The sequence below is a fragment of the Misgurnus anguillicaudatus genome, chromosome 2 (genome assembly GCF_027580225.2).
Source record: "Misgurnus anguillicaudatus chromosome 2, ASM2758022v2, whole genome shotgun sequence".
Taxonomy (NCBI): domain Eukaryota; kingdom Metazoa; phylum Chordata; class Actinopteri; order Cypriniformes; family Cobitidae; genus Misgurnus; species Misgurnus anguillicaudatus.
In genome coordinates, this window is record NC_073338.2 from 35,590,936 (window position 1) to 35,610,720 (window position 19,785).

Consider the following 19,785-nt stretch of genomic DNA (forward strand, 5'->3'; position numbering starts at 1 on the left):
AAAAACACTCGTTCATTTAAATGTACTACAAAACCTAGCTATAAAAAGCAAACAGAACACACACTGGCAACCCTAATGCAAACCCTCGGTGACAAACTGTACAGAGGTCAGTAAAACTAGTTCTTATAAAAGAACAATTCTAAAATATATTTAGTGCAGATTTATTTAAACTATGACGTATAAAATCAGCTTGATATGTTTTACTTTTTAATGTGTTTTTGTTGGTTAGCATTTAGGCATGTTAAATCGATTGCGCTCGAGCGCTTCTGTCTGATTAGTTCGATTACTCAGGTCTGCAGAACGATCGTGTTGGCTGATCTTGCTTGTTGAGCGTTCCTCCTGCTGCTGACCAAGAACAGCGCGATAAACCTCTGCATCTGCACTGACGGTAATATCAGCTAAATAAAGTCATTTTTACACTCTTTACTTCTTTTACACTTTGTTTAAATGTGGCATATTCAAGAAATCGAGTGAAATAATGTGTCTGAGTGTTGCCACCATTGTTGTTTTCTACGTTGTGGTCAACAATCACAGCAAAACAAATTGCGAATGGTTTAATTTTGAAACACATATGTAATTGTTAGTTTTTCTAAGGGATAATAATGATGTCATTATGCGTGTTTCCGCGTTAAGAAGCAGTTTTGTCTCCGCGTAACAGTTAGTTGTTTCGCGAGTGTTTATTATTGTAAACACGTATTTCTAGGCCACATTGTTTGCGTGCTATAATGTTACTTATGAAAGGAGCAATAGACAATAGAGATTTTGTGTTGAATATTATAATTGTTTGCTTTTTTGCAGGCATTATTGGTTCATGTTTTTTTGTACAAACCCATACCCTATTAAGTCATTATCACAGATCGTTTTTGTGTTGTAAGAACAGTTGTCACTTTTTGAGCACAGTGGTTTGTACGTGGTGTGTGTGAGTTAACGGTTTTCACCTCAGCAGGCGATTAGTTCAGCCTCATTGCATTGACTGTGCAGCTCTTTTGATGCCACACAAGGGCCCTTTATGCGCGAGGCTCCAGCTGGACATGCATGTGTGCTCTGATTGGATGATGTTCATAATACAAGAGAATTGACGTTTACAAGTAAATATAAACGTCGCATTTCGATGTTATTTTTAAAAAGATTAATACATTTGTTGGTGGGCATTGAAAAAAATTGTACTTCTTTAAATTGGCCAGTATTTGACAAATGTCAAAGGGGACATATCATGAAAATCTGACTTCTTTCATGTTTAGGTGCTTCGATCAATCTAGAAAACATGAAAAAGTTCAACCCAGTAACTTTGTTTTGGTAAACCATTCTCTGCAAGCATGTGGAAGAATAGCTCATTAATATCTGGCTCCCTTTGTGATGTCAGAAGGGGATAATACCGCCCCTTAATCTGCACTATCCAACCACGGCACTGCCATTTAGTGCAGAGATCAGCTCATTTGCATTTTAAAGGACACCCAAAAAGGTTTTTGCTCACACCTACAAAGTGGCAATTTTAACATGATGTAATAAATTATCTATATGCTTTTTTGAGCGAAAACTTAACATGCGTACTCTGGGGACACCAAAGATTTATTTGACATTTAAAAAAAAAGTCTTGTAAAATGTCTTCATTAAGGTAATGGCAGAATATTGATCCATTTAATATAAAGTGGCTCAAAAAGCTTTTGGAGATTTATGCATTTTTAAATCTACAAATGTCAAAATATAACATGTTAACTGTATCCTGTTTCTGTAAAATATAGTGTAAATTTAGTGCACATAATGCAGTTTTGTATGCTTAGAGACAATGACCTACTACATTTGCCAAAATGTGCAGCATACAAGGAAAACATTTCCCACAATGCAGTGCACCTGACCTTAACCTTAAATTTCCTGTGTAATATGTGATGTCGGCCAGGACCACAACCTGATTTAGTCATTTTAAAAAGCAATGTAACATAATACTCTTTGAACAGGGTCCTATTATGCCCATTTACAAAGTATATACACATCTGTTTCTGGGATCCACTAGAATAGGTTTTCATTAAATGACAATTGTGTGACACTATTTTATTTATAATTTCTTTTTAAAGATCACAGTATTGAGTGAGTTTTTATTAAATAGCAATCTACTATTATTCCAAATTTACTTTATAGACTCTGATATTGTTTGGTTAAAACTCATCACAGGTTGTTAAATGGTTAGTTAGTTAGTTCTGAATAAAGGGCTGGAATAAATTAAGTGATGCCATATGAAATGTCATAAAATGATTTTTAAATGTGTCTTTATGTGTCCATTGTGGGCCATAATTTAAAGGTATTCAATATTTCCACAAAAAGAAAGTATATAAAATCTCTTAGTTGATCTCTAACCTATAAACACAATCTTAGCTTAGTTGATGCCTATATGCGTTTAACCTAACAAACCCTGGCATATTTTTTTATAATTTAGTGTGTATTTTTATCTGACCCCTCTGTTTGCACACACAGACCTCACAACACATCATCATCCACTGCTGAGACTAGTGTCCTATTAACCCAAATTCATATCAGTTGCTCGACACAAGCAGGGTACAAAAATGTGACACACCCAGATATGAAATTTAAGTTCAGTTTACGTCAATGTATGATGTGTTATGCTTCATTTTGTTTAATAGCCAGTGCAGTACGTTTTGCCTGAATGTTTCATGTCAAAAAATTTTCTTAACTGTGATTTTTGTTGCATTTCTTTGCCAATTCCTAACTGTGTATAATCTAGAGTGGTTTGTTTGCTGTTGTCAGGTGCAGTAGAGAGTGCCATGCAGGAAGGTGAGAAGAGGGAGTGAGGCGATGGGCTGCACCTCAGCCAAGCAGTTGTCATCAGTTCCCAGTGATGAAGAGGGTCGGGGCAAGGCTTACAGCAATGGAGATGCCTTCTCTGATGAGTGCACCTGCAGTGTGCTTCCACATATCTTTCACAATCACTTGTTTTCACTATTCAGACAGTGTTTTATTTATAATCAAATTAAGAATTCACTTTAAAAAAAGTACAAACAATGTAAAAAGGTCTGTATATGTACCCTTACACATGGTACCAATATCTACCTTAGAGGTACACTCTTTAGGTACAAAGATGTACTTTTTGAAAGTGACCGCTTTTGTACCTTTTATTGTGAAAGGAATGAAATATTTTTAATAGAATTACATTGAAATTAAATTGAGAATATATTATTGAATTTAATGCTATTAAAAATTCAAAGCAACAAACTGAATTGAAAGAGGGACAGCAACTTTCTCTGTTTTTTATGTCCACTAAATCTGTTGAATAGTTGCATTTACCTCCACCTGATCTGATGATTTGTATTCTCAGATTTAATAACCTGTTTCATATCATATTCTTTTCCCATAAACGTGAAATAAGTGCTCTTAATTTAACACGTTAATTAAGAAATATAACGCTTTAAAATAATTTATGCATTTACCACACCCGATCGAGCCAGTGCTGCATTGTCACAAAAGTTTATCATTTCACATTATTTTAGGCCTAGCCAATTTAAATATTTAAGCACAAGATGACATACCTCAATGCAGTACTTGCGCACTGTTTGAGAAGTTTTGTGTGTGCACACATATAAATTGCGTGCCCAGAAGACCGCACCTCAAGGCTTCAGACAGCATTAAAATATGTGTAAACAGTAAAGACATAAATGCTACTGAGCACTGGAACAGACATATTTACACAAAATTAACAACACTGTAATTATTCTCATAAATACACTCTGTTTTAAGTGAATGCAAGCAATGGAGAAATGAAATGCATGACGTATATTGGATCCGTCTGTGCACTCTTAAAGTGACAGTATAAATCTGCTGTCTGTTTTTAATGTTAGTCAAACAATGGATGAAGAAAAAAAATTGTCTTGACTGATTAACTTTTGTAACTTTAATACGGATAAATTTATATTTGATTATACATTATGCAGTATTGTTACATTCAGTTAATTTCTGTTCCTGAAAACTACAGACCAACCTGAAAAACATGAAAAGCACTATTTTGTTACATTTTATTTAATTAACATGCCAATATTTCTGTGTGACTAAATGCAATCGCATTTAATTGGCAAATCATGTATTTAACAAGATTAAAGCTCACGTAACACACGCTGTTTCTGCATTTCTGATGTTAATCTAGAGTACCTATAGAGTAGTATTACATCCTTTATATCTCCGAAGAGTCTTTAGTTTAATCAGATTTATAAAAGAAAGATTAGCTTTAACGAATCTTTCCGATAACGTACGAAAAAATGGCGGGGTTTTCCAGGGGAAGTGCCCATATAAAGAAGTGATACGTATAGAAACCCCTGAAACGTCAGCTGGACCTGTAATCGAAAAAAAACGAAACTTGTACAAACCCTGGCGAAGTGCATTCGGCACAGGAAAACTCTGCAACACGCCCAAATGCTTTTTAGACACTTTGCCTATGTTTAGCATAAGGAAAAAACTCTATAACTGTGCTGATAAGTCAGAATGCATGACATACCATTGAACCACCACTTTAAAAAAATGTAATTACATCCTAGCCATAGCTAAAATGTATGTAGCTAGTGACCTGAAATAAACTTGCTTATAATTTCTATTAAAATTTTGTATAATTATTAAGCATACCCTATATTAATTTAGAGACCAGCACTTTTGTACTATTAAAAATTGTCTCTATTGTTAGTTGTTATAGTCATTTGAAAAACTGTAATTTGTTTTGGAATATTGTTTTTTTTTTTACAAATGACTTCTGTTAGCTTCCATTATTTTTCAAAATTCATGTGCTTATATAATATTTAACCAAAACCGCAAAACTCCTCCCCTCCTCATAAACGATCTCTCTTTACATCCGTGTCATATGGTATGGCAGGTGGGCGGAAAAAGATCGCTGCAATTAGTAACCTGACCTAACTTCCAACGATACAATCAGTTTTCGATGGACGATGGATTCAAGTCCAGCTCTACCACCACATGGAAAATACGAGAATCGCTACTTCTGTTTCATGGCGACTATAACCTAAACTATCCTCAACCTTGGTAGTGTGCCAAAGAATAACTTAGCAGTCACTTACAGTGACATACAGTACACTAATTACAGGGATGATCCCCCCAGATTCTTTGGGTGCAGTAGAGATGGTTTATTGCTTTGGTGGAGCTCCACCCAACAAAAATGTTTTTGTGTTGTAGATGAGTACAAATTGAAAGAAGTTGAGAAGGTTAAATACATGCATGGAGAAGAGGAGCGCATGAACACACGAAACCAAGAGAACTTGGTAAGAACTTAATAAAGAACTTAATACACACAAAGTGATGTTTGCATTTGTCATATAGTCATTTCACCATACTTGAACATGTTTTTTCTTTGTATTTTAGGAAAAGAGCACATTTTTGCACAAGGGCAGGCATAAAGATGCCACAGGAAATAGTAATAAGATAAGGTGAGCAGGTTTGGTTTCGCTCTTCATTGGCAAAAATGAAATGAGTATTGTGTCTCAGCATAACTTAATTGAAGACCAATGTTCACCAAATTTCGACTCTTCCTCAGTATCCACTCTTCAGAGAGTCAGCAGGAGTTTTTCAAAATGCTGGATGAGAAGATTGAAAAGGTGTGTTACAATGACAAAGCTTGTTACGAGAAGCATTGAGGGACAAGTTTGGTGTTTTGCACTTGGGGGCCTGTTTTCAGATTGTTTGTGGTGAGGTGGAACGGTTTTGACTGAAATTTCGACATGTGATGCTGGCCCGAGAATTTTTGGGTGTTTCTTGTATCAGCCCCCACCTCTACAATGGGTGTATAGGTGCACAGGAACAATCCTTCCTAAGATGCATTAAACTTTCGTTTACAAAGACGTGAAACTCACCGAGTGGTCAGGGGTGTTCACTGATATGCTCACACAAAAATCGCAAAAGATGCTTTCCAACAGGTTTTATCGTAGTTTTGTCCAACTCCATTGACTTGTATTAGATGTGCTGTGAGGTACAGTATTACTCCGCGCCGGGAACTTTGTTTCTATTCTTGCAATTGGCAAAGGTGGATTATCGCCACCAACTGGGCTGGAGTGTCTATTATTCAAGCTCTCAACGGAAGAATATACAGTTGTGAGGCGTTTGGAAAAATAGGTCCAAAAGTTTACAACCAATGCTAAAACACCTGTTGGAAAGCATCTTTTGCAGCGATTTTTGTGTGAGCATATCAGTGAACACCCCTGACCACTCGGTGAGTTTCACGTCTTTGTGGGCGAGGGTTTGGTGCATTTTGGGGGGGATTGTTTCTGTGCACCTGTGCACCCATTGTGGAGGTGGGAGGTGAAGGACAGGCACCCGAGGATTTTCGGGGCAGCCGCATATGTCGAGATTTCAGTCAAAACCATTCTAATTCATCATAAACAGTCTGAAAGCAGGGCTTTAAGTGTAAAATACCAAACTTGTCCTTTAACATTACACTTGCCTTTACTAATCCAAATATTATGGTACATAACTCATCCCTTACCATTTCTGCTGAATCCTAAATCACCTTAATACACCCAAGCTTGCAGTAAATTCATAATTTTCACAATTTTTCCATAGGGACGGGACTACTGTTCGGAGGATGAAGATATGACATAGCATGCTGAGACCCTGACTCGGGCCAACAGCGAGTCAGAACTCCCCCAATGTTCCTTACAACTCCTTTCCATGCCCTCTCACCCCAAGAGTACTAATCTGCAAAAGCATGAGGTTAATAACATGGTCGAAAGTGATGTTTAATTTTCTTATTCCCTAAAGTTTACACACTACACAACTCACCCAGATGTCTTACAGGTCAGTGTTTGATACTCTTGATGTATGATAGGGAGCATGAAAAGGCCTTGTTTAAGGATGTTGGGATTTGGCCCAAGTTTTGAATGGGAAAGCCATTTTCAGACTGTTCCTCAATTCCTTGCCTTACACTACCCATAAGCCTTCTCCAACTCATAGACTAAATACAATGGAGAGAGCAATGCACATAACATCTTGGATTTCGCCTTCTCTTTGTCATGGACATCTGTCAGACACTCACATACTCGTACTACAGCACACGTACCCTAAGGGACGTCGTCTATAGTACCGTGATGCACATGAAGTGGAGACGCACATCAGGAGGGACTTGTCTTTGCTGAGAGACTTAAGTGATGCTGAAACACAGGATGTGAAATCTTATGAACAGAAACACAAGGCCATTTATAGCATTCCAAGTGTTTGTTTTTTTTACTATATCAGCAAAGTGTTTTTCACCCACAAATTTATTATTTGTTGTCTTTGACTTTTTTGAGTCATGTGTTACAAAGCTCAGGACTGTGGTGCTGTGTGTGTCATCAGTATATTTGTTGTTGGATGAGAGCAGTAGTTTCTTTATAGACGGTCTTGGATATGTTGGGTTTATATGCAGCTAAATAATGAATAGATAACAGCATCTAGAGGAGTAATATTTAGTGACTCCAGTTACAGTATCATAATGTAATGTAGTTTTTGATACTCACCTGTTTTACAGAGCAAAATGAGTATCACGTGTTAGCTTGACTTGACATTTACATTCCATTTTTATAAGTTTTGAAGCCAGCCTTCAGAGTTTTACATAGATACATTTTTATTACCAGCAAGTGTTGTTTCCTTTTACAATTTTGACAGGAATGAAAAATGTACCATAATCTTAAGCACCATTTTTTTACAAAGAAACACACAAGCCATTTTTTTTCTTTTTGCACACTAAAGTGGATAATATAACATGTTTGATTATACAAGTTCTCTTTACATTTGGGCCAAACAATATTGCCAAAAATGCATAATGTTTGTAGCTGAACTAAAGGAGGATAAACAAAGGTATCTGGTTTATTAATGCTATCTTTTTTTAGCTCTGTTCCCTTAATGTTAAGTTAGACGTTCCAGTATGTTTTGTTTATGGTCAGTTTACCCTGCACTGTTTAGGTTTTTGGGAATTATGCGGTGTTATTTTACATAACTGACATTTCAAGTCTAAGTAAAGAGGAGCATTTTAATTGTGTCGTCTTTGCCAAATACACTACATCTCTATTGAGGTACAGTAAATGATTTAAAAGAAAATCATACAAATTCAATCCTGCACTCAAAGATAATACCCGTGTATAAATGCATTAGTCATAAATATTAATCCAAAATTAAGAGATCATCATCCTTAATAGATTCTGTCTGTGGGTATCCGTCTTACGTTTGTAACTTCCGTTTACGATGCTGTCGACGGCCTTGATCTTTGATGTCTACTGGAGGATCAGGGGTCAGAAAGCCATCACACAGCTTCTGGTACACCAGACTGGAGTCGGACGCTACGGCACATAAGAGCACCGGGCCACCTCTGTCCAAAATACACCGTAACCTAAAAGATGTTCAATGATTTTTACATCTGTTAGTGGCTTAAAGGAAAACATTTTACTATGTTCTTACCTTAACTTAGAAAACTGCGCGCAGTAACATCATCAAACTAAGTGCTCTTCCGCCATACAATATAGTTCTAATTTTTTATCTGCTTAAAAAATGGTCACGTTTATTTTGTGCCACCATACTTACTTGTGTAAGTACTCATGTGACAAAAAAGGGGAAAACATGGAAGTGTTTGGTGGCTTCTAAATTCATCCCTGTTTGGATCCTAAGGAATGAATGGGGCTAGGCTAAATGCTAACACATTTATGATGCGCGGTGCAAAAATTAGTGCATGCATTGAAAAAGATAGGGATGTATTAATTTGTCTATGTTGAGGTAAGAACATAGTGAAATATTGAAAAATTGTGGTGTTTTCCTTTAAAGGGGCCATGGCATGAAATAAAATATTGAAAAGTTGTGGTATTTTCCTTTAAAGGGGCCATGGCATGAAAATCTGACTTTTCCATGTTTAAGTGCTGTGATTTGATCCCCTGTGCTTCTATCAACCTAGAAAATGTGAAAAAGATCAACCCAGTAACTTTCATATGTCTTATTTGAGGTAAGAACCTAGTAAAATATTGAAAAAAAATAGGTGTTTTCCTTTAATGAACATTTTAAAACTATAATTAGAAAAAAAGACACTGTACAAAAACAATAATGCTAAAATGACAATGTTTAAATGTTAGGTAAGGTTATACTCGTGTGTTTTAGGTGTGTTGCATGCAACGCAGTACAGATGATCGTTATATGACATCAAAGTACCGCGAGAGCGATTCCAAAGCTGTGTTTCAGCGGTACTTTGATGTCATATCCCGCTCGATCTGCTGCGCAACGCCGTATGAATACAATTTTGGCTGTCCCATACTCTCGGTGTTTGATGGTTCTGTGTGAACGTAGTGGGTAGATTATCTGAACCGTGTCTCCATCTTTCTCTCGCCCTTCCAGCAGAACCGCCTGCAACTCTGGACAGGAAACGGGCAGCACCTCTGACCAGCCACGAACTGCAGGATAATAAAGATATGAGCTCCTGTTTTGTTAGTAACGTTACGATCTTTTACTACTGATAAGTTACTCCATTTTGTCACCTTCTGTCAGATCCATGTACACTAGGAAAGCAGCGTATCCTTGAGCACTGTCACCTACGTCCAGACGCATCATGTCTTGGTACTAAGGAGAAAATGAAAGATTTACTTGTGTTCAAAATAACGCAATCGGTTTATAAATGTGGCTCGTCTTACCACGCGGTGCTGCTGGATCCAGTTCGGAACATCTGCACGATTTGCGTCATCCATCACAGTTTTCTACTCTTATTTTGCCATGTTCCATGAAGCGCATATTTAATAATGCATTTCACCAAACAGTTGCTTCCCACGTGCGCACACGATATGCTAACAGTTTACACTTTGCATTCACTTCAGACGTACCTCATGAATATTAATTACGTACTACTGACGTTTCACGGCAACGTCCATTCACTATCTAAATTAATATTTATGAGGCACGTTCATTTGCCCGTATAGGTAAATTTACATACAAACATCTAGCAGCAAATCTGTTAAATGTGTTGGACTTCATGTGGAGCCCCGCAACTAACTGGCGGATGAAATCAAAGTACCGCGAGAGCGATTCGACAAAATCATAAGTCGTCTGCTTCGCATCACTCTCGCGATACTTTGATGTCTTCCGCCTGTATGTTTCAGTGGTCGCAGCATAAAGTAGAACAGCATAATCATAAGGTCACGTGACCTAATAAATATCCATGAACCAAGTCGAGAACGCAGCCGATTGTTATTGTGCCATTTTTAAATGGTTACGGGTGGAAACACCGATGTATTACAATGGGCACAAACTGAGGCAGTTTGATTGATATGAATCTGTTACTTGAAACCATTATTTATAACTTATTTATTTACCCCACACATTTAGGTAATTTCAAAAATTTGAGAAACATAAATAGTTATGAAGATATGTGCATTTGTACATTTCAAATTGGCTATTTTGCATGTCCCAATAAATATATATTTATTACAACATTGATTCTGTCATTTACTTATCATTTACTCACCCTTATAGATTTTCCAACCCTGCATGACTTTCAATGCAGTAAACAGATCTGGCATTCTTCATAAGTTGACTGACAGAACTGACTGATCTAAATTTAATGCAAGTCATAAAAATGAACTATACAAAAGTGTTACAGTAATATCATATATATTACTAAATATTATTAAATATATTTGCTTATGTCCTGAGTCCTTTAGATTTGTCAGACTGCATGAAAATCCTTGAGGAACTGTACAGTTGTGTCCTGGATCTTCACTTCACTGGATTGTATGTTAACCATCTAAAACGACAAAAAAAGATGCATCTCACATGATGTTTTACTCTATTAGTTGAAGTACTCATAAAAATTAGTTTTCATCCACCGTTCACAGTCAGTAGGTCACGTACCAATACTTACATTCTCCTCTTCTGTAAGTAAAACTGCACAAGCCAGTGCACAGCAAAGGGCCACATAACAGCCAGCACTACAGAGGTAGGCGACAAGTCTAATGGCCACCGGGGTAATCTCTTTTAAAACAAAACAAACAAATTGAACTAGTATATGTGTATTTACTCCAATTCATTAATATAAATTTAAAAGAGGTCCATTCATGTAAACTCACCTTATTTTGAGATTTTATGGGCCAACCAGGGATACTTTTAGCCTAAAACAAAACAAAACAAATAATAAACACATGATGAAATTATCAAATATCCAAATAATAACTGGCATTATGGGGCAGTTTCCCAGACAGGGTTATGATTAAGCCAGGACTAGGCCTTTTAAGGACATTTAATTAGTAGTTTTTACTGATGTGTATTTTGAGACAAAACGATTGCACTGATGTATGATAAAGGTCACATTCTTTCTGATACCATTTTTTAAACCCTAGTTAGTGTATAATTTTGCTGTTAGAGCATAAATAATACCTGTAAAATGATAAAGCTCAAAGTTCACTGCCAGTCAATGTATTTTCTTAAACTAAATTCCCCTTCAAAGCCTACAGCGAACGGCCGGTTTGGACTACAGCCCTCTACTTCCTGCTTTAATGATGTCACTAGAACAGTTTTTTTGACTAAACTCCGCCCACAGGAATACGTCAGTCGGCAGCTAAGCTAACGGCAAGCTAAGCTGCTATTGAATCATAACACACTTAACAAACTACACAATCAGAATTTGATACGTGTTTCTGAAGGAGGGACTTCATAGAACAAGGAAGACATCAGCCTGTTTTGAGGACAGTGAAAACAGCGGATAAGTAAATTGTGTGAAAAATACTGCATTTTTTACAAGTGAAACATGAACGCATGTTATATTGCACACTGTAAACACAATCAAAGCTTCAAAAACACAGAAAGAACATGACCTTTAAAGCAACACTAAAGATTTTTTGCTCTTTGCTCCCCCTACAGGTTGAAAGCGGAATTGTCCATTACCACTGTCATAAATAATTTAGCCTACTGCAGCAAAGTTTTTGTAGTTTTGTAGTTTTCACTCAAACTACAGGACCGCGACGGTTGGAAACTTCTTTAGTGCGGTTTTGGCCGATAGAGGGCTGCAAAGCGAATGTGAAAGTGCCGTTCACCCTGTTTCGGACAGATGAACGACATAAACTTTTTCGAGGTAAAAAAACTCTTTGGTGTTGCTTTAAAATATGTCAGTGCAAGATGTTTTTCAATTTAACCAGCTCAAACATGCATTTTAGTCTAGGATGTATGTATGTATGTATGTATGATGCCCATGGACTGCCCAAAAGGCCATATGACTGACAGCTAAAGCAACCAATCATGTTTCGCTTTGTGCTGCGTGTTTAGGGGCGTGAAAATGTCTCCACAATAACCGAGCAGTGTGCAACCAGTAAATCATTCATTCATGAACGTCTCTAAAGGCAATCACGTTAAAATATCTCTTTTAGATTCCACAAATTGCTTCAAGCTAAACTTTTGGACATCTTTTAAAGACATGAGCATTGCATACTTTTAAAAATGCAGCATTTTTATTTAATCTTGATGAAGCATTGTCACCAATGTAAACACAACAGCTTTCTTCTTTATACCAAACCGATCAAAAGCCGTATTGACTTCCATAGTAGGAAAAAGAATAAAAAAATAAGAATTTTTACAAGCCATATTAAGCTCTGTTTTTTGCACAGGTCTACTAAAGGGTTAATGGTGCCACATGGTAATCAACAGTAAAAATGACAAATTTTACCTCTTAGCAAAAGGAAAAACCGCCAACAATCAAGAATGCACGATTATATGGTGTCATGGCTTTGCAATCAAAAAAAATAGTTATAATGGAAGTCAATGGGGCAAAAACAGTAAATGAGGGAGAAAAAATAAAAACTGATGCTGCACAAAAACTAAAAATTTTTTAGCAATCTTTGGCATGCCCAAGACTGTGAAAAAGGTTTAAAAAATCCAGTCCACAAACACTTTTTATATTGAAAATCAGTCAATTTGTGTTTTCCCCCAAAATCAGTGACACCACTTATGAACTTGTCAATTAAAGAGTTAAAATCATGGAAATCTTGTAAACATTTGGTAGTTTTGAACAGTACTGAGGTTGATTAACAGATTTATGAAAAAAAGTCGAAAAATATTAATCTGATACATTTTTACAGCCGTAAAAGTGGCCTTTTTTGTACACAAACAACCCGAAAGGGTAGTGAATGGGAACAACCCACAAGGGTTAATTGAGTTTGAATACATTTTCTTTTTTTTACTCATTGAAGAAATAGCCTTAGCTTGTGATGCAGTCAGTACTTCCAGTATGGTTAGTCTTTTCAGCACATCCTGCATATTGTCCTCTAACTGTGACAGGGCCATGGCGATCTGTGTGTTGAATGCCTGCCTGTCCTTGCTTGCTCCCATCTCCCAGCACTCACCATCCCCTTGGCAACTGTGCTCGGTCAAGTTATCTTGTTCGGCTGGTGTGTTAGTCCCATCTAACAGACAGCCTGAGAGTATAAAACCCAAGTCATTTATATACTTCTAGAAGTAGTTTCCCCACACAGGGTTTAGATTAATCCAGGATTAGGCCTTAGTTATATTAGGACATTTAAGTAGTTTTTACAAACATACCTTACAAAAAACATTGGCACAGATATATGTTAGGAAATGTCAGTACAAGAAGATAAGCCCTGTCCGGGAAACCATCCCCTAATGTTTTAAAACAGTTTAAGCATAATGTGACGTTATAACAGTTTTTCAGTATAGAATCAATATTGCTACATTGTTACATAATACAACACAATACATTATGTAATGACATTATCATGACATGCTAGTACTGTCTTAAGCAGTTTAATTGTTAAGATTAAAGGTTTGTTCAAAACATCACTAACAACATTTTGTATAAGATATTTCTAGCATATTGTGGTATTCACTTGTTTTCTAAGTTTATACAAAAGCTGGGGGAAAATTGGCTATCAAATATTTGCTTGTTGATGTCATTTATTCAGATGTTTCTGAAACATTGACTCAAGCCACACCTCTTCCTCTGCTTACTGACATTCTGTCAGTTTGGACTGTTCCAATTGCTGGTGGGTGGGGGACCGGGGGTGTAACACCCTGTGGTTTTCCATCCTGACTCCCACACTGAGCTTCTCTGTTTCCCCCTTGTTGCTCCTGAATGTTGGCCCCAGCCACACTTATATCTGCCAAATGGACCCTGGGAACTCCTGAACCCTGGGAAGAGCATCACATATTCCCATTTATATTACTCTGACATGACAAACAAATACATTTCTTCCTTTATTTCTGTCTTTTAGTCTCTGGGAAATATCACAGTTGTATTCTTGGACTAACTTTACGTTGGTGGACTGAAACAGATGTTAACTTTGAATAATAAATATTTATGTAGTGGATTTAAAGTCATGGTTAAGGTTATGCCAAGAAACACATAACACTTTCAGAGTTCTTGTGATAAATAATAAGTCCTGAATGAGCCCATAGCAAGATGGATTTGATGTATTTAACCCACCTCAAAAAGAGAGTTGTTATATCATTTATTTTAAAAGACATATGGGCAGTTTCATGAACAGGGTTTAGATTAATAAATAAATAGTTATGTTAGGACATTTAAGTAGTTTTAACAAGCAAACCATACAAAACAAAACAAAACATTACAGGTGTGCATCTTGAGACAAAACAAAGCACTGATATATGTTAAAATGCAAGGTGTGCTTAAATGAAGGCAGCTCAAACATGCATTCGAGTCTGGGACTAGGATAAGCCCTGTCCGGGAAAACACCCCTAGGTCAGTTTTTTAGTTCTCTTTAAGTGAAAGATTCATAAATCAGTAGACAGTACCTTTTCAGGTTTTGTTGGGTGTTCCTTTGAGTCACTGTGCATTTCGTTATCTGATTCATCGGTTTGAGATTTGTATTTGGTAAGAATGTCCTCATCTGTATTGGGCACAATGTCATAACATTAAAATAGTTTTCATGCAGTCAGTTTGTTCAGTTTATTTATGGAAACTGACGTTGTTTTCATTAAAGGGGACATTTCACAAGACTTTTAAGATGTCAAATAAATCTTTGGTGTCCCTAGAGTACACTCCCTGACAAAAGTCTTGTCGCTTATCTATTTTGTAGAAAAACCTGCTATTAACCTGACTTTTAATTAATCAATTGGTGTTAGAAATAGCTCATATTTGGCCTCTTTTGTGTTTGGGAATATAAGAGGTAGCTAAGATTTCTTGGTATTTTAGACTATTGATGTTGCCTTCCACCCTGCAGATTTCTTGCACACCACCATACTGGATGTAACCGGACCATGATTTTTCTGCCACCAAACTTTACTGTTTTCTGGGTGAATCTCGGATCCATGCGGGCTCCAGTAGGTCTCCTGCAATATTTGAGGTGAATGTGGTGTAATTCAACAGAAAAATCATCTGAAAAATCAACCTTCTGCTTTTCCAGCGTCCATTCTTTTAGCAGGCTGTGGGCCTTGGCAAATGTCTTTTGTTTAGTGCTGGCTTCTGTGCACTGATTCGACCATGGAGGCCATTTCGAGACAAAATCCAACAAACTGTTCTGGTTGACACAGGGACTACAGGTGACTAGGTCTCGTGGAGCTCTGCTGCAGTGGAAAATGGGCAGGGTCTGCCTGACCTGGGCTTGTCAAAAACGTCTCCAGTCTCTTCAAATCTTTTTTTATCCTCTGTACTTGACTCCGAGACACACTGAAGGTGTCTGCCACATCAGCAGTGGATCTGGTCTTCAGCCTCTTGATAATGAAAACTTTAGTCTCAGGGTGAATCTTAGGCATGTTTGCAGAGGTCTAGTTGCAGTTGATGTGAAGGTCTAATGTACTGGGGGTCTTTTTATACACACCTGAGACCTAATTGATCCATTATTAGTCACAGATGAAGCTCATATGACAAGGTGACAACATTTATGTCTTTGCAAAAATTGACTCAATGGGCTTTACCAAGCTGTGAATATTAGAATAATTTTTGACAGCTTCGTTTTTCACTGAAACATTATTACGAAATATGTTGGGATTAAAATGAGCCATTTCTTGAAAACAAATCTTGATTAGAAATATATATTTTAGCGGCACTTCAGGTCAATTTGTACATAAGCGACAAGACTTTTGTCAGGGAGTGTACATATGTAATATGATAGATAATTTATTATAACATATTAAAAATGCCACTTTGTAGGTGTGAGCAAAAATGTGCTGTTTTTGGGTGTGTCCTTTTAAATGCAAATGAGCTGATCTCTGTACTAAATGGTCGTGCCGTGGTTGGATAGTGCAGATTAAGGGCCGGTATTATCCCCTTCTGACATCACAAGGGGAGCCAAATTTCAATGAACTATTTTCTCACATGCTTGCAGAGAATGGTTTACCAAAACTAAGTTACTGGGTTGTTCTTTTTCACATTTTCTAGGTTGATAGAAGCACTTGGGACCCACTTATAGACCTTAAACATGGAAAAAGTCAGATTTTTGATATGTCCCCTTTAAAGTACAGATACTGTTAACCTAAAAATAAAATCATTTACTTCCTTTAGAATCTTCTTTTATCCTTTAAGTCCTTTGGACTACCTATGTGGTATTTTTGTGATTTCTGGTTAAGCAATGGCAAAATTTTCATTATTAGGTGAAATATGTTTTTATGCCTTAAAGGATAGTTCACCCAAAAATGAAAATTCAGTCATCGTTTACTCACTCTCATGTTGTCACAAACCAGCACAAATGCACCTGTTCCGACGAACACAAAGAAAGACACCCCGAGGAACGTTTGCAACCAAACCGAGTCCCACCCACTTCAATAGTAGGAAAAAGAATGTTAATGGGACTCACGAACGGTTTGATTACGAACATTCCTCAAAATATCTTTCTTTGTGTTTATCAGAACAAATACATTTATACAGGTTTGAAACAACACAAGAGTGAGCAAACTATTTCTTTAAGAATCTTGTGTTATTCAAATCAAAACTGGTTAGACGATTTTTAAGTAGTTGGTAGTGGGGCCTAAAAGTATTTTAGAAACACATTTTTCTGCAGTCATAAATCATCCAAGAGTTCCTATTAAACATCTATCAGCTTCCATTTAATCTAAACTTGAAAATAAGCCAAAGACATGTTTCATAAAAACGCTAGTTTATAAATCTTTAAATACCACTATGGGAGTTTTCAGATGAGCAGAACTCTAGAGGCTCTGTGCTGGGCTCCAAGCCGTACACCAGCTCCTCTTCCTGCTCCTCAGTGTTTAAAGAACTATGAGTCTCACTGGTCAAAGAGGATACGCTCATCTCCTCACTGACATTTAACATTGGTAAACGTCCCCCTGCTTCTGCCAATGTCCTTAAATCTGCAGAAAAAATAGCTGAAATAAAGTCTTGTGTCTTTAATTTGCAAATTAGTTAAAGCCTGTTTTGTACATTTACCAGCGTCCACCATCTCAACTTCATCTTCTATATGTTCATAAGAACTGTCACTTTCATCTTCTTCTTCTGAAGCAGCATCATCATCATCATCTTCGTCGTCATTAATACTTCCTGTTTAATTTATCAGAATATAACATTTTGATTAAAGGGGGTTGGTCTACGACAAATCCTATGGTTAAAAAATGTGTCAGAACACTAGAACTACTTTATGGCTAAAAGTATGGATGGATGTCCCGTTCTTATTAATGGGCTAGGATATTCTAGCACCTCCAATGAAAGCCAAACTTAATTTTGCACCCTAAAATGATATTTTAGAAAATGCTTGTCATATAATGCAATGACATTTATACAGGTTTAAAGATGCATTGTTGGACTTTTAGAAGGATCTCTTAACAGAAATGCAATATATTATACATAACTATATTATCAGTGGTGTATAAAGGCCTTACATAATAAACTGTATTGTTCTTTATTACCTTAGAATAAGCCCTAATCGGACAAACTGTTCTACAGAGTGTGTTTCATCCCTACATCGAAACAGAGACGACATATACGTAGATGCCTCATGGCCTGCTGGAACGTAATACAGTGTTGCCACCATATTGCTTGGGTCTCCTCAAAATCTTATGATTATTGCAGTTGGGGATACATCTTTCTTAGTAGAAATAAATGTAGGGGAACACACTGGGGACCCATCCAAGATGGCGGCCGCGCTGATACATCAGCTCCAATAGGCAGCGTCAGTCAATGGACGTCTACGTATGTAATGTCTATGTGTCGAACGACATGTTTGTCCTGTGGCAGCTATCGTAGCTTCCCATCGCTTTCGAAATTAAGGGGTGAGCTGTGGACTGAGCTGTTGGTTGCAATTCGCAATCTCACTAATAGATGACGCTAAAAACCCACACTGGACCTTTAAGTATCAAGTGTTTAAATACTTTTTTTGCAAGTTTGCAAATAGAAGAAAATGTGTTTATTTAAAAAAAAAATACCTGTGGATAATGGAGCTGGTTTACTGGATACAGCTTCATCTTCCTCCACTATCTCATAAAATGGGTCAAGAGCATCCATTAAATCTGCCATCCCATCTGTGACCGGAAGGGTTTCAATTATCTATAATAAAACATTTGTAAATCTTTCAGACCTATTTTTATTACTTATATCTGACCATTCCAAAAACCACCTACCAGCTGTATTTCTTGAACATATTCCATCATGGCTTGATCTTTGGACATGTTTCCTAAGGCTTTCCAAGCCTCCCTGCACATGTATTTAATAGACATTTTTTAACAAATTGAAATGAACATAGGCCCTATGTCCAAAATCAAGAGTTGGTAGATAATATTTACCATTTAGCTTTATTAATAGAATCCCAAGAATTGGGTTTAATGGTGTTACATGGTCCTGCTGTGGCTTGTTTGTAGTAACTGTATAACATAAGAATCATATCATCGGAAAGTTCATAGGCACCTGTGTAAAATTTGACAAAAAAATGATTAAATCATGAATAAGTCAACATGTTACTTAAGATTAAATCTCTGTAGCTACATGTTTTTGCAAAGGATACTAAGCAAGCAAACATTACATTTATTTTACAAGATTTTAATATCTATTTATTTAGGTAAAAACAAATAGATAATGCAGGTGGCAGCATATTACCATCTCCAGGCAAACTTCTGATCACTTTGACAGCAGCTTCAAACCTCCTTTGGACAGATTTAGGATCATCCATTGCCCCTGTGGGTCAACACAGTATGAAGTCCCAAAATATTAAGAGTCAACTAGTAATAAGTCACCAATAAGGATAGATGATACTTCAATAAGGCTATAATTGACAGGAATACTACTTGTATGATTTGTGGAATATAACTTACGTGTGCATCTTTTAGAAAGCAATATCTGGGCTTATTTTTACATTTTAAATGCAATTGTAGGACGTTTTGCGATAAACAACTAAGCAAAAAGCACCACACGATACCAAACACTGCTGAAACACTCACCATCTGTGTTTTCTGTCCTCTAATGAAAATACTGTTAGGTTAATTACTACACAACGCGTCCAAGGTATTAGCTGAAACAGAAGCAGTTTGGGTGTTGTAGTTTCGGTTTAATTGTGAATAATAGACCGTTCGGCGCTGTTTGACTACAAGACCCACAATGCCTTGCGACAGCGTATTAAATTGCGGCTTTGAGAAAGGCAGCTGTCCAATAACAATATAGTTTATACAGTTATAAAATATAATTACTGACAATCTTACAATTTACCACATATGTGACTCGTAATAAAATGTATTAATATTATGAATGTATTATTATATAATATAACTAAAAACTACAATATATCTAAAGTCCCTGTCTATATCTTTCTGTTATGTTTTAAATTAAATAGATTTAAATAAAGTACAACTAATCCTTTATTCCAAATCTCCGCT

General features: G+C 36.7%; 3 protein-coding genes across 8 annotated transcripts; 1 reads left to right on the forward strand and 2 right to left on the reverse strand.

Annotated features, from left to right (window-relative positions):
• The first annotated feature begins 232 nt into the window (after positions 1-232).
• On the forward strand, positions 233-8,012 carry LOC129442716 (uncharacterized protein C1orf21 homolog). Its single transcript, XM_073854531.1, has 6 exons — positions 233-388; positions 2,761-2,898; positions 5,184-5,270; positions 5,371-5,435; positions 5,543-5,603; positions 6,565-8,012. The coding sequence occupies exons 2-6, from the start codon at positions 2,809-2,811 to the stop codon at positions 6,601-6,603; spliced, it is 342 nt and encodes a 113-aa protein (XP_073710632.1). The 5' UTR covers positions 233-388; positions 2,761-2,808; the 3' UTR covers positions 6,604-8,012.
• On the reverse strand, positions 5,431-10,069 carry tsen15 (TSEN15 tRNA splicing endonuclease subunit). Of its 2 annotated transcripts, XM_055202954.2 has the most exons (5): positions 9,648-10,069; positions 9,495-9,576; positions 9,275-9,410; positions 8,201-8,365; positions 5,431-5,582 (listed from the first exon to the last, which is right to left on the reverse strand). In XM_055202954.2, the coding sequence occupies exons 1-5, from the start codon at positions 9,699-9,701 to the stop codon at positions 5,561-5,563; spliced, it is 459 nt and encodes a 152-aa protein (XP_055058929.2). In that variant the 5' UTR covers positions 9,702-10,069; the 3' UTR covers positions 5,431-5,560. The 2 variants fall into 2 exon arrangements, with proteins under 2 accessions (XP_055058929.2, XP_055058931.2); XM_055202956.2 differs by lacking the exon at positions 5,431-5,582 and having other exon boundaries at positions 7,583-8,365; positions 9,648-10,013.
• A 484-nt stretch (positions 10,070-10,553) lies between these two features.
• acbd5b (acyl-CoA binding domain containing 5b) lies at positions 10,554-19,433 on the reverse strand. Of its 5 annotated transcripts, none has more exons than XM_055202961.2 (13): positions 19,354-19,433; positions 19,013-19,090; positions 18,703-18,823; positions 18,541-18,613; positions 18,346-18,466; positions 17,354-17,464; positions 17,086-17,277; positions 14,767-14,861; positions 13,947-14,142; positions 13,201-13,400; positions 11,076-11,117; positions 10,871-10,980; positions 10,554-10,753 (listed from the first exon to the last, which is right to left on the reverse strand). In XM_055202961.2, exons 2-13 carry the CDS (start codon positions 19,083-19,085, stop codon positions 10,726-10,728), a joined length of 1,362 nt encoding a protein of 453 aa, XP_055058936.2. In that variant the 5' UTR covers positions 19,086-19,090; positions 19,354-19,433; the 3' UTR covers positions 10,554-10,725. The 5 variants fall into 5 exon arrangements, with proteins under 5 accessions (XP_055058936.2, XP_055058933.2, XP_055058937.2 ...); XM_055202958.2 differs by having other exon boundaries at positions 13,201-13,412; positions 19,354-19,432; XM_055202962.2 differs by having other exon boundaries at positions 10,861-10,980; positions 13,201-13,412; positions 19,354-19,431.
• Between the last annotated feature and the right edge of the window lie 352 nt (positions 19,434-19,785).

What these genes read in the sequence shown, in the direction of transcription:
- LOC129442716 (XM_073854531.1), top strand. Translation starts at nt 2,809, where the DNA reads ATGGGCTGCACCTCAGCCAAGCAGTTGTCATCAGTTCCCAGTGATGAA. An exon ending in GCAATGGAGATGCCTTCTCT is followed by an intron (nt 2,899 to 5,183) that starts GATGAGTGCACC and finishes TTTTGTGTTGTA; the next exon opens with GATGAGTACAAATTGAAAGA. An exon ending in GGAAATAGTAATAAGATAAG is followed by an intron (nt 5,436 to 5,542) that starts GTGAGCAGGTTT and finishes ACTCTTCCTCAG; the next exon opens with TATCCACTCTTCAGAGAGTC.
- tsen15 (XM_055202954.2), bottom strand. Translation starts at nt 9,701, where the DNA reads ATGGATGACGCAAATCGTGCAGATGTTCCGAACTGGATCCAGCAGCAC. An exon ending in AGAACCATCAAACACCGAGA is followed by an intron (nt 8,366 to 9,274) that starts GTATGGGACAGC and finishes AACATCTTTTAG; the next exon opens with GTTACGGTGTATTTTGGACA. An exon ending in CGTAAACGGAAGTTACAAAC is followed by an intron (nt 5,583 to 8,200) that starts GTAAGACGGATA and finishes CTTCTCATCCAG; the next exon opens with CATTTTGAAAAACTCCTGCT.
- acbd5b (XM_055202958.2), bottom strand. Translation starts at nt 19,085, where the DNA reads ATGGATGATCCTAAATCTGTCCAAAGGAGGTTTGAAGCTGCTGTCAAA. An exon ending in AGTTGAGATGGTGGACGCTG is followed by an intron (nt 17,278 to 17,353) that starts GTAAATGTACAA and finishes TTTTTTCTGCAG; the next exon opens with ATTTAAGGACATTGGCAGAA. An exon ending in ATCTGAAAACTCCCATAGTG is followed by an intron (nt 14,862 to 17,085) that starts GTATTTAAAGAT and finishes TGCCCAATACAG; the next exon opens with ATGAGGACATTCTTACCAAA.